The sequence below is a fragment of the Typopeltis vanoorti genome, chromosome 20 (genome assembly GCF_054136105.1).
Source record: "Typopeltis vanoorti isolate ZY-2024b chromosome 20, IOZ_Tvanoo_1.0, whole genome shotgun sequence".
Taxonomy (NCBI): Eukaryota; Metazoa; Arthropoda; class Arachnida; order Uropygi; family Thelyphonidae; genus Typopeltis; species Typopeltis vanoorti.
The window spans coordinates 16,017,711-16,030,627 of NC_143568.1; the positions used below are offsets into that span (position 1 = coordinate 16,017,711).

A 12,917-nucleotide genomic window follows, 5' to 3' on the forward strand; every position below is an offset into this window, starting at 1 on the left:
TCAACAGAGACAGATGGAAACAAATGGAGGAGACTTACAACCAAAAATGGTTATAAAAAGGGCTTAGAACAAGAAGAGAAGAATGGCAATACATCAAGTATACATCTATCCTTATTTAGATAGATCCTTTTTGTAGTTTCTATCATTGATAAAAACGCTCAGAGTAATTGTTAAATTTCTCTGCAGTTGCAGCAATATCTTTCAAATTATATTGGGTTGGCAAATAAGTTCGTTTGGTTTATGCGTTAGTACAAGTTTACGCCACTTCGCCTTTTGCTATTTTTGCGCTACCTCACAACGCTATTACGCATTTGAAAGGCGACATTTCACATAACCTTTCAGTGAATTTTCGTTCAGCCTACTTCAGTTGCGTGTGTGTAACATATTTTTAGAAATGGAAGGAAATAACGTACATTACCAGCATATTTTGCTTTTTTATTTCAAAAAAGGCAAGCTAGCTGCGGAGACCCATAAAAAATATGAAGCATATATGGGGATGGTGCCTTAACAGAATGCATATGCCAAAAATGGTTTGCCAAATTCCATTCTGGAGATTTCGACGTCAGTGATGCTGCTCCTCGCGCCGGTCGTCTGACCGAGGTTGATTCGAGTGTTGCGAAGGATATCGTCAACAAAAATCCGTCACAAACAGTGTGGGAGATTGCTGCAGTACTGAACTTATCTCATACAAGCATTGAAAACCATTTGGGTGTCACATGAATCGACTGAGGCCAATATGACTGCTCACATGTCCATCTGATTCGCTGCGACATCGCCAAGAAAACAACTCCTTTTTGAAGTGGATGATTACGGGAGATGAAAATTGGGTCGTGTACAATAACGTGGTACGTAAAAGATCGTGGGGCACAAGAACGAACCGCCGCAAACAACCTTGAAAATGAGATTGCACCCAAAGAAGATCATGCTCTCTATGTGGTGGGATTATAAAGGTGTTGTCCACTACGAGGTGTTACCATCAGGCAGAACGATTGATTCAACTGTCTATTGCTCACAGTTAACGCGATTTGCCAATGCAGTTAGCACAAAACATCCTGCATTGGCAAATCGGAAAGGAGTTGTCTTTCACCACGACAACACCAGACCCCACACATTGTTAACAACCCAGAGTAAATCATTACGTCTTGGCTAGGATGTTTTGCCGCATCCTCCGTATTCACCAGAACTGGCACCTTCCGATTACCACTTATTCCGATCGTTGCATAATTCTCTGAACAGGAAAACTTTCGCTAATGAGGAGGCTGTCAAAAGACACCTGGATCAGTTTTTCGCCAGTAAACCCCAGGAGTTTTATGAATGTGGCATAATGAAATTGGTGGACAGATGGCAAGAGGTCATTGATAAAGAGAGTCGATATATAACTGACTAGTATGTATTATTTATAGTATGTATATATTAAATAAAATGTGTTTCATTCCACTCAACTGAAAAACTGAACGAACTTATTTGCCAACCCAGTACCTCCAGATCCCTTTATGTTAGCTCTAGTCCTACTTGCTTTGCTCTTTTTTATATATATTTAATCATTTAGGATTAATGTTAGCTTTGATATCTAATTGTAGCCTAAAAGCTTTATGATCTTTAATTAACAATATGGTAATAATAATCATTTGTATTTATCAAAACATCAATTGATTTCTAATTTTGATGTACAGTTGATCTTTCAGTAGAGGAACATTCTTCTTCGAGATGAGGAGCTTTTAACTGCCTTTCCCTGCATAGTACAGTAAATTCATTAGCATGTTCATGCCAGACTGTGTCTTATGCCTTATGTCTCACACTAATACAGCATGAGACACATTTCAGTATTAATGTGTCAGTTGATTTCGCATTGTCCATATATTTTCAGCAGTAATTTATCATTAAAAAAAAATTATTCAAATATCCAGTGTATAAAATCAGATTTTGGATAACAGAGAAGCTTCATGAAGATGTTTTTAAATTTTGTTTTTTAGCAATATAAATGGACTACATAATGTGGATGAATCTCAGCTGAATAGATTACAGACACATGCACAAAAACTTCAGGCAGAAAAGAAAGAGTTTCTAGGATTAGTAAGTATAATTAATTAACACACCAGTCATGTAAATGTGCTGGTTTTTATGTTTGATCGATATTGTCAGAGTTTCAATGAAAATAATATATTCTCTGTCAGAGGATAATATTATAGACAATGACATTAATTTATATAAAACAGTTCTTTTAAGTGTCCACTAAAGTCATATCAAAAAAAAAAAAAAATTGAACTCTAATATTAAAAGCTTAGCTTTCACTAAATATATGAAGAGCCAAAGGCTTCAATTTGGCAACGTAAAATTATTTAAATTAAGGGATATTACATCCCATATTGTTTCACAGCCAAAAAAGAAACTCAAAGAGTTTCATGCCGAATATAGAAAGTTCGGCGAGTCCAAGCATAAGCAAATACCTGGATAGTGCAACACATAATCCATTTCGTAGTGCAACACTGAGGCAACTCATAGTAAGGGTTGAGCAAGCTCCAATCGCTATTCTTGGTATTTACCCATAATAAAGGTTGAAACCGGTCTGGGTAGTGACCTTCTCTCATAATGTAGAACAGTAATACAGCTCCTAGGAGCTGGGTTTCACATTATGGGTAAATACCAAGAATAGTGATTGGAGCTTGCTCCACTCTTGCTATGAGTTGCCTCAGTGTTGCACTACCAAATGGGTTATGTGTTGCACTATCCAGGTATTTGCTTACACTTGGACTCGTCAAACTTTATAGTTTCTTTTTCAGCTAGGACTCGCCAAACTTTATATAGTTTCTGTATTCAGCATGAAACTCTTTGAGTTTCTTTTTTGGCTGTGAAACAATATGGGATGTAATATCCCTTAATTTAAATAAGCTTAGCTTTCAATTTTTCAGGAAATGACAACGTATAGTAATTAAAAACTTTAATCAATACCTTCCTATATTTCGGCAATGTTACATTGCCATCTTCAGGGATCACAAAACAATATGTGCATGCAGGCACTAAGGAATTGAGACTGAAGTGCAACTGAAGTCATTCCTAGAGTATTAAAGCTTCCCCATAGTGGGCTAAATTGAGTTGGCTTGGCCGTTGGGCTTAGAATTGAAGCTTCCCAAATTTGGGACAGTCTCATGCACCCAAATTTATTGAGATTTGGGAAGTGTTTCAGAGCTGAGGCTGATTCAAAGAATAATCTTTCATACTTGTACTTGCTGCGGTGTATAAGTATTCTGTGGTGGGTGTGCAATGCATGGTCAACAAGTACTGATTCATTGTATTGGTGAAACTGGATGTAGTCCTTGGGTTCGGATATCTTGATAATGGCTGTCCTGCTTGTTTTGCCTTAGGACAAATATAGGAAGGTATTAATTAAAGTTTTTAATTAATATTCTGGTATATGTTATTTCCTGAAAATGGAAAGCTATGTATAACCAATGTATAAGTTTATCTACTCAAATATTAAGTTTGTTTTACACTTATCTTAAAAGAACTGAAGAAATAAATCAAATAGATTGGAAAGGTTATGCTTAGTTTGCATTTCGTGCAGCATTCTTCCACTATTGTATTTGCAGTATAATTTCTTTCTTTGTAGGAAAAGAATGTGTTTACTCTATTACTAGAGACATACATATAATCATCACTCAATTCTTTCTGCTACTAATAATAAATAAAATCACATTGTAGATGTTATTTGAATTAAGGGGATATTAAATCTCACATTGTTTTAAAACCGAATAAGAAACTCAAATTATTAATTCAAATAATGTTTATATCGCCGAAATGAAGCTTATTAGCTCTTTATATTTAAGTAACTTAATGGTTGCACCTGTTTGGAAACTCATATAACAGAGTATAAGTTCTTTTTGTTATACACTTTGATATTAATTTGGTCTAGCTACTCACTGATTGAAGCCTCAGAAAAGGCTGAAACCAGTCTGGGTAGTGACCTCCCTCCATAATGTAATAACAGCATACATTTCCTAGGAAATGTGTTTTTACATTATGGAAAATACCTAAGAATAGCGATCAGAACTTTACTGACTTTGCTGCGAGTTCTCTGGTATTGTACCACGTACTAGGGTCACTTGCATTAGCTCACACTAGTGGTCGCCGATACTTTATAGTTTACTATATTCGGCATGAAACTCTCTGATTCCAATCTTTGAGTTTCTTATTCGGTTTTAAAACAATGTGGGATTTAATATCCTCTTTATTCAGATAATGTTTATATCGCCGAAATGAAGCTTATTAGCTTTTTATATTTAAGTAACATTGTAGATGATTTTGCTCCTAGTTCTTATAATTATATCAACCTCTCTATCTGAAGATTCATGGAAGGCTCATGCTAACCATTATTCACATAATACCCATCACTTCTCATTAAATCCACAAAATTTGATCTATGTTGATCTTGTTCTATGTTTTTTCTCTCTCTCTCTCTCTCACACACACACACCTCTCTCTCTCTCTCTGCCTATTAAATAAATTTTTGTGACTCATAAACCTTCTTTCTGTTGTGACAAGGAGCATTCCATAGTCTTATCTTATCACAGTCTTGCTCACTCCCTCTGGATCCTCCCCACTGCATTCTCATTCCCAAGAAATCCAGGCAAACAAAATTTTTGTATTATAGTTCAGATGTGCCCATATGAAAACCATATGAAGAGAATTATAACCTCTTTCTGTTTGTCAGAGTCTGTTCTCACATCTGAGTGATTCTTTGAGCCGTTTTGTCCATTTTTGCTGAATGCTATGTATACAGGGCTGGCTCTAGAATTTTTGTCGTCCCATGCAATCCATTACTTGCCGCCACAGCACCAACCTCAAATTAACTTTTGGAATTTTGAAAACCATTATGTTCAACATTAGCTTCATGACCACTAATTTTAAATATAGTACCATTAATAATAATGCACTGATAAAGTGATTAAAATACTGCATATTCATAAAATAAACCATCGACTTCATCAATTGACAATTTAATGAAATGTAGTAATGATTTATTACTTACATATATGGAATGATCTTCACTTGTACAATGGTGAACTATTGAGTTACACTTAACTATAGAACGTACACATTGTAGTTTTAGCACTATTTTCACATTATTTTAATTAGAATTTGTATTGTTTTTAGTATCCACCGATTAAAAATACATTTTTCTTGCTTTCATATTTGCAAAATCAGAAATTAGGTCTGCATAGTCTAATTTCTGACCGAGTTCATGTTCAATTGAAATCATGGCAAGACCTTCCAATCTAGTTTTGGCCATTGTTGAGTGTAAGTAAGTTTTAATAAGATTCAGTTTTGAGAAATTACGCTTACCACTTGCAACCATCACAGGCAATGTCAGTAATATTCTTAGGGCGACAGCGACATTCGGAGCAAAGTTATTTTCAACAATAAAACGAAAAACTTCAATTGGCAGCGTATTTTCTGGTACTAATTTGGACACTACTTTCAGTTGATCACATAGCTCAATTGCATCGATGTCTCTATTTTCTTCATGTGTTAAAACGGCTTCTAGGTTTTTACAATTGTCTAAGAGCTCATTTGTTGTCTTAGATTTTAATTTAGAGATGTTATATAAAAATGAAAAATGTGAACTGTGATGTTCCAATTGCTCGAACCTTTCTTAAATAGAATTAGTTGCAACATCAATAATAAAAAAGAAAAACTCAACTTTGAATTTTGTTTTGGGATCTAAAATAGGTTCATTTCTTGCTTCATAATCATGCTGCTTTTTCTGCTGATGCAATCTGGTACTTTCGAATGTTGGTTTCAAATCAGCATCAGCTTCGACTTTCTCAGCTAATGTTGTAGCATCGACAAGAAAATTTTGATATGATTTATCATTTCTGAGATTCTTAAGACTTTTGAGAACATTACCCAATGTTGTTATGGCGCTAGACAATTCCATCTTTATGCTTTGCAACAGTTTACTTGCAACATTAATTTCATTTAAAACATAGTGCCATATAACCAGACAACATAAAAATTTAAAGTCTCTAAGTTTTAGAGCAAGGGTTTCAGCTTTGGGTCTCGCCATTTTGTCAACTGACTCATCATCAGCAATTTCTATCAGTGCATAATAAAACTCCTCAGTATAGTATCTTAAAGGATGAATAGTGTCGATTCTAGATTCCCAGCATGTTGTACTTAATGGCTCAGGCATTAGAGTTGTATTATGTGTCTTAAGGATTCCAAAACGCAGCGTTGATGCTGAGAAAAACACAACTTCTGAACTGTTTCAAAAAATGAAATCCCTTCTTTAGATGACATTGCGGCATCATTGACCACCAAGTTGAGAGAATGAGAACATCAAGGGATATAAAAAGCTCTTGGGTTCAAGTCCCTAATGTTGTTGAACTCCTGAATGCTTTCCTTTCATGTTTAAGACATTGTCGTAACCCTGACCACGCATGTTTGTGATTGGAATATTTATGTCTGATAATTTTCTTACGATACATTCGGTTAACGCTGAGCCTGTAGTGGCTTCTACAGGAATGAAACCAAGAAAATGTTCATGAATGTTGATATCAGTTGGATCCGTATTAACAAATCTTACAATTAATGTTAATTGTTCAATGTGGCTTACATCGGGAGTACATTCTGCAACTATGCTGTAATATTTAGCTTTCTCAACCTTAGAAATTATTTGTTTTTTTTATGGTTCCAGAGAGGAGAGCAATCAATTCATTTTGAATATTTTTCCCAAGATAATGTTGGGCCGAACCACAAGCTACTCTCATTAAATGTTCAGACATAGCACTGTCAAATCTGGCAATCAGTTCAACAAGCTGTATAAAATTTCCATTATTAGGGTCATATAAATTATCAGATGTTCCATGAAATGGTAAGCATTGTTGACCCAAGAACTGAACAACAGCAATTAGGTGTTCTATTAGGCTCCTCCAGTGCCAAATTTCTGAATTTAATAACTTTTGCTGCATTTAATCAATTGTCTGTTCTAATTTAAGCCTGGACGATAATTCGATCCACTTTTTATGGGACTACAAATGGTTTTTGGATTTTTCGTGTTCATTAAGATAAACATACAAATGATCCCAATCATTATACCCATCAGTAGTGAATGACATTATATTACAGGAAAACAACTTATAGCAGAAACAAAATACAGAATCTTTTTCTTTTGAATACATTAACCATGATTGATTAATTTCCTTAGTTCCCTGGTGTAAAAATTTAATGAAATTTCTTACCATTAGGGCTGCGCAGAAAAATGAAATCACTGTTTGGTTTCTCTGGCGGGCCCTTTTTTATGATTTCCAGTCTTTCGGCATCGCTTAAAGAAGGATACCATCTAGCTGGATCAGTGTACCTATCAAGTTCATCACTTAAATCTCTAGATTCGGAAATTGTTATATCAGTCTCATTTTCGAGATTCCTTGCAATGTCTATGTTACTGGGATCAGAGTTAGACGTACTTGCCATGAGCTCAGAATCATTGGTTTTGGTACATTTACTTATTTCCTCCTGCCCTACATCAGCTGATTCAGTTTTTAGATATTTAAGTAAAGTCCTGCTATGTTTTTGAATATCACGTTCTTTTTCCAGTTTCGTTTGCGATATTCTGCACCTGATAGTTTTTTCTTTTGTCGGACATTGTAATCTATTTGAATATTAAAATTGTTTTAAAACCTACAATAAAATATTATTATTAGTATGGTATTATTTAGTAATTAATGGAGGTTGAAACACTGTACTAACTACTAATTTACATAAAACTAAAAAAAAAATCTTATCACTGTAACAGTCACTAACACTGAGCAAAATCAAATTTCCTTAATACACGCTCAAAAACAAGTGAAATGTTCTGGAGATTACAGTATCGACGGCTGTTATTCTAAGAGAAGGCCTCTAGTGAAAATTTCAATTACTTCCTACATGACTCGTTTTCTAATACACGTGTCTTGCCTTAGCTGTAATTCATATAATCGGATTAAATTCCAAGTTCCCATGTTTAGTTCATGATGTATACATACCCAATACTAAGAATTAGCATGATTAATACAACTAACAACTACAAGTTTTTACAAATATATTACAGTATATTATACAAAATAGTAACACACAACAGTAGGTAATATTTTAACATTTATTCTGATGAACAAAATTGGCCTTGGGAATGGCAGATTATGTTAAACTCTGAATGAGATATTATTATTATTCAGGCCTCCATGGAGTCAAAAGACTCATCGTGGGAGGTCCTTCCTAAGAACATAAAGTCTGTCAAGACTCATCGAGGGGAGGCCCCCCCTAAGAAACACAAAGTCTATCATACCATTCTTTAAACTCATTGACCATTCTCGCTCCCACCACTCTGTCAGGCAATGCATTCCACGGTTCAACCACCCTCTTGCTCACAGTTTCCTTTCGTAACTTCCAGGGATGGCCTCTTGTCATCACTCCTTCCCCCTGTTCAACCAAGCAAAAGAACTCCCCAGTGTCAACCCTGTAACCACCTCTCAACAGTTTAAAAGTCTCAATCATATCACCTCTCCTTCTATCCACCAAACTCTGCAGTCCACATTCCCTTAGCCAATCCTCATAACTAAGATGACAAAGATGGTTTCAGTACAGTCCTGAAACCATCTTTGTCATCTGTCTTTGTATCCTTTCCACAGTTAATTTATCCCCTTCAAATCTTGGGGACCAAATCTGAGAATAATAGTCCAAGTGTGGTCTGATCAGAGACTTATACAACGGAATGATAACCCTCTTATCTCTGCAGGTCAGTGTCCTTCTCATAATTGCAGCAATCCTCTGTGTTACGTTCACCACCTTTGCAATATGTCCCCTAAACTTCAGGTTTCTATCAATCATCAACCCCAGATCTCTTGTCTCCCCTACTTCCTCCAGTATAACTCCTCCCATAGAGTATGCAGCATCCCATCGATGTTTCCCAAACCTCAAGACCTTACATTTTGCTGCATTAAACTGATACCCCCATTCATTTGCCCATCTATCTAGCTTATTTAAATCCTCTTGCAGGGCTACCACATCTGCACACTTACTAATAATCCTTCCCAGCTTCGCATCATCCGCAAACAACTGAATACCCCCTTGCAATCCACTGGCAATGTCATTGATATAAAGGTTAAACAATATAGGTCCTAGTACTGAGCCCTGTGGGACCCCACTTTTAACCATCTGCCTCCTTGAAACTGCTCCGCCATACACAACTCTGATACCTATCAGACAGCCAATCCTGAATCCAGTTGACCAATCTGACATCCAGACCCATGTGCTGCAACTTAAATATCAGCTTATCATGTGGCACCCTGTCAAATGCCTTCGCTAAGTCTAAGAAAATTGCAGTATATGCCTTTCCCTCATCTAACGTTCTTGTAACTTTATTATAAAAGCCTAGCATATTGCTAAAACAAGAGCGCCCTTTCACAAATCCATGTTGACTCTCACAGATAACATTACCCTCATCTGCCCAATGCTGTATACGGTCCCTCACTACTTTCTCCAAGATCTTAACAACTACTGATGACACACAGATTGGCCTATAATTAGACACTTCCAGTCTGTTGCCACCCTTATGCAATGGCACTATCTTACCTTCCTTCCATTCCCTGGGCACCTTTGCCGAAGCCAGACTTTCATTGAAAAGCCAGGTTAAAGGCACTGTCAGTTCCCTAGCACATTCTCTCAAAACTCGTGGTGAAATACCATCCAGTCCCACAACTTTACTGACATCCAGAGTACTCAGTATCTGAAACACACTCTCCTCCTGTACCTCTAAACCTCAAACCAGCCCTATCCCTCTAGCATTAAAACTGACTCCTCTAGGATGAAATACTCCAATAAAGTGTTCATTGAACAATTCCACTATATCCTCTGCATCAGTCACTCTATTCCCATTTTTACCCCACAATATCATTCTTCCACAGTCATTTCTCCTCCTACTGGCCACATAGCTAAAAAATTCCCTAGGATTTTCTTTGGATCTTAGGGCCAATCTCCTCTCATATTCCAGTTTCGCTTTCCTTACCACATTAGTCGCTCTTCTGGCCTGTGTCTTATATTCTTCATGCATCTTCTCTTCACCTGTCTCCTTATATCTCTTCCATAGCCTCTTTTTCGCATGCAATTCCTGTTTAATATTATTTGTCATCCACTTTACTCCAAATTGTGTCCTCTTCTTCACTCTTGGTATATAACTTACCATTGCTGCTAACAAATATTTTTTCACAATTTCCCACGCACTAATGATATCCCGGCCTTCTAATTCCTCCCTCCATGAAACTTCCCGAAGTTGACGTCTAAGACTATTATAATCACCTGCATTATAATTCCACATAAGTTCCTGTCTCTTTGATACTCCTGCATGTCTGTTCATTTTCCAAGTCAAAACCATATGGTCACTCTCTCCAACTGGTGGGAGAGATGTCAACTCAGTTATTATCAACTCTTCTGATGCTATAACCAAATCCAAATCCATTATATTATAATTCTTCTCATTCAGAATTTAACACCAGCTAACAGTGGGAAATTCAATTCATAGTAAGTTAACAAGCACAAGATGGAAATATAATATTGCATAATGAACTTTTAAATGCAGTTTTATTGCCGGCTCCATTGTTGCTTATGCAAGGAATAGAGAGGCGAGAGGGAAAGAGAGTAAGCGAAGAATGACTCGCATAGCTTCGATTACCGAAGAGCATTATGCGAGCATCATTGGTCGACGGATTTTTGGAAATAGAAACAGCATCATGGGCATAATAAGTCACTGGTCAACTTATTATAAAAACTGCAATCTTACACAATATTATTATTATTATTTATTCCACATCTTCATTTTATTCACTTTCATTTTGGCCGCCCCCCAAAAAATTGCTGCCCCGTGCAAATGCATGCATTGCACCGTCGGTAGAGCCGGCTCTGTATCTATATTAACATCACTATCTACTATCACCCATAAATACCAAGCCTCGTCAATTTCCTGAAGTCTAGTTCCATCAGTGTACAAATAGCTTGTAATAATTTCATATTAAAGTGCATAACCTTGCACCCCATCACATTTAATTGATAATCATTATTTTTTACAAACACTGTCTTTTAAAATCATCCTACAGATCTCGTCTATTAACTTTTATTATTATTTTCCCATCATCTGTAAAGAGCTGAATATTTTCCTCAAATCATTCTCTTTATCATTAATGTACAGATTAAATCCATTCATCTATTGCAACACTTAAAAACTCACTGTAAGTCTATTGCAAATACTTAAAAAAAAAAAAAAAAAAAAAAAAAACTCACTCACTATAAGAAGCCACTGAAAAGTCCTGACCAAAGCCAGGATGCTATGCTGAAGAAAATTCAGTATAGCAAACTATTCCTGCATTCCCTACAAATTCTCTTATTGAGAGTTGATGTTGAAACATCTTGGGTACAGAGTCCTGCAGCATGTCATATGGAATGTCTTTTTAAGACATTCCATATGAAAAGATTTTAGCAGAATAAAAAGTAATATCTTCCATAAAGGAGATAAATGTAGTTCTAGCAAATAAGTCTGAATTTTAAGTCTGAAAGCTGCTAAAATATGGGAAATGCTGCTGCTATACTGCACAAATGTTCACTTAGCCAGCCCATTAACCAAAACAGGAATGTTCAGCAGGTGTACCCAGTAGAGTAGAACATATTGACTGACAGATCTACTACCATTTTTGTAATATTTTGTATGCACCAACCAATGAAGATATTCTTATAATCTGGAAGAAATATTAGATGCTAAAATGAAAATTTATTACCATGCAAAAAACATCTCACATGCACATGTAAAAATGAACAACAATAATCAGTTGCATGATAAGTACAAAGAGCAGACAAGGGAAGCAAAAGTGCAGTATGAGCAGCAGTTAGCTAATAAGGCAAAAAAAAAAATCCTAGAGTTCTTTTGACATGTGGCCAGTAGAAGAAAGAATGATTATGGAATGATGATGATGAAAATGGTCGAATGACATTGCAGAGGATTTAGTTCAGATATTAAATGTGCAATTCATAAAGGCATTTTATATTCATGAAAGTGATATCATGCTGAACTTGAGTGCATTAAGAGAGAGGAGGTACTGATGGTGAGTGAACAGGAGGTATGAGGAATTTAGTAAACTTGATGTCAATAAGGTTGTAGGGCTTAATGATATACTACTGCAGTATTGAGGGAATGTTCCAGGCAGTTAACAATATCATTAACAACATTTTTAATATGAATCTAAGGTTGAGCCAACTTCCAAAGGAATAGAGAGAGGGGGGGACTTGTTTTGCTTTATAAGGGAGATATTCATATAATCTGGAAGAGAAATATTAAATGCTAAGATGAAAATTTATTCACCTTATTAGTCCTATCACCTCTCTCTCTCTCTCTCTCTCTCTCTCTCTCTCTCTCTCTCTCTTTCTCTCTCTCTCTCTATATATATATATATATATATATAAATAAATAGAGTGATAGGACTAAGGCTTCAAATTATAGACCAATCTTTGGGTCTGGAGTTGTGGTTAAAGCATTGGAGAAGTTATTCAGGCTCAAGATTCAAAACTGGGTTGATAACAGCAGCATTCTCTTTTGATGGATTTGCTGAAGGAAGATTGTATTTTAGCAATCTACTTACTTATTATAACAAGGCAACAGATGTTTTGGACAAGGGAGGTGCATACACAGTGGTATGTTTAGATTCTGCAAAAGCCTTTGATAAATTGGTTGTCTGCTAGATATCAGCAAGTCGTGAATGGGAGAAGTGATATCTAAGAAAAGGAAGGTCACAAGTGGTGTGCTCTGTGCATAAATTGTATAGGAAATAACCTGAAAGAAAATATTCAGTTGATTCAAGAGATGTATTACCAAAGCTGCAGGTTGATAGAGAACTATACAA

At 36.0% G+C, this 12,917-nt stretch overlaps 1 protein-coding gene across 7 annotated transcripts in view; it reads left to right on the plus strand.

The window, feature by feature from the left end:
- LOC150095252 (uncharacterized) overlaps positions 1 to 12,917 on the plus strand; it is a 542,725-nt gene that overhangs the window by 194,632 nt on the left and 335,176 nt on the right. For all 7 annotated transcript variants that reach the window (XM_090410531.1, XM_090410526.1, XM_090410528.1 and 4 more), the window contains one exon: positions 1,974 to 2,073. In XM_090410531.1, the coding sequence (XP_090266657.1) occupies positions 1,974 to 2,073 (100 nt within the window). The remainder of the gene's footprint in view (positions 1 to 1,973; positions 2,074 to 12,917) is intronic.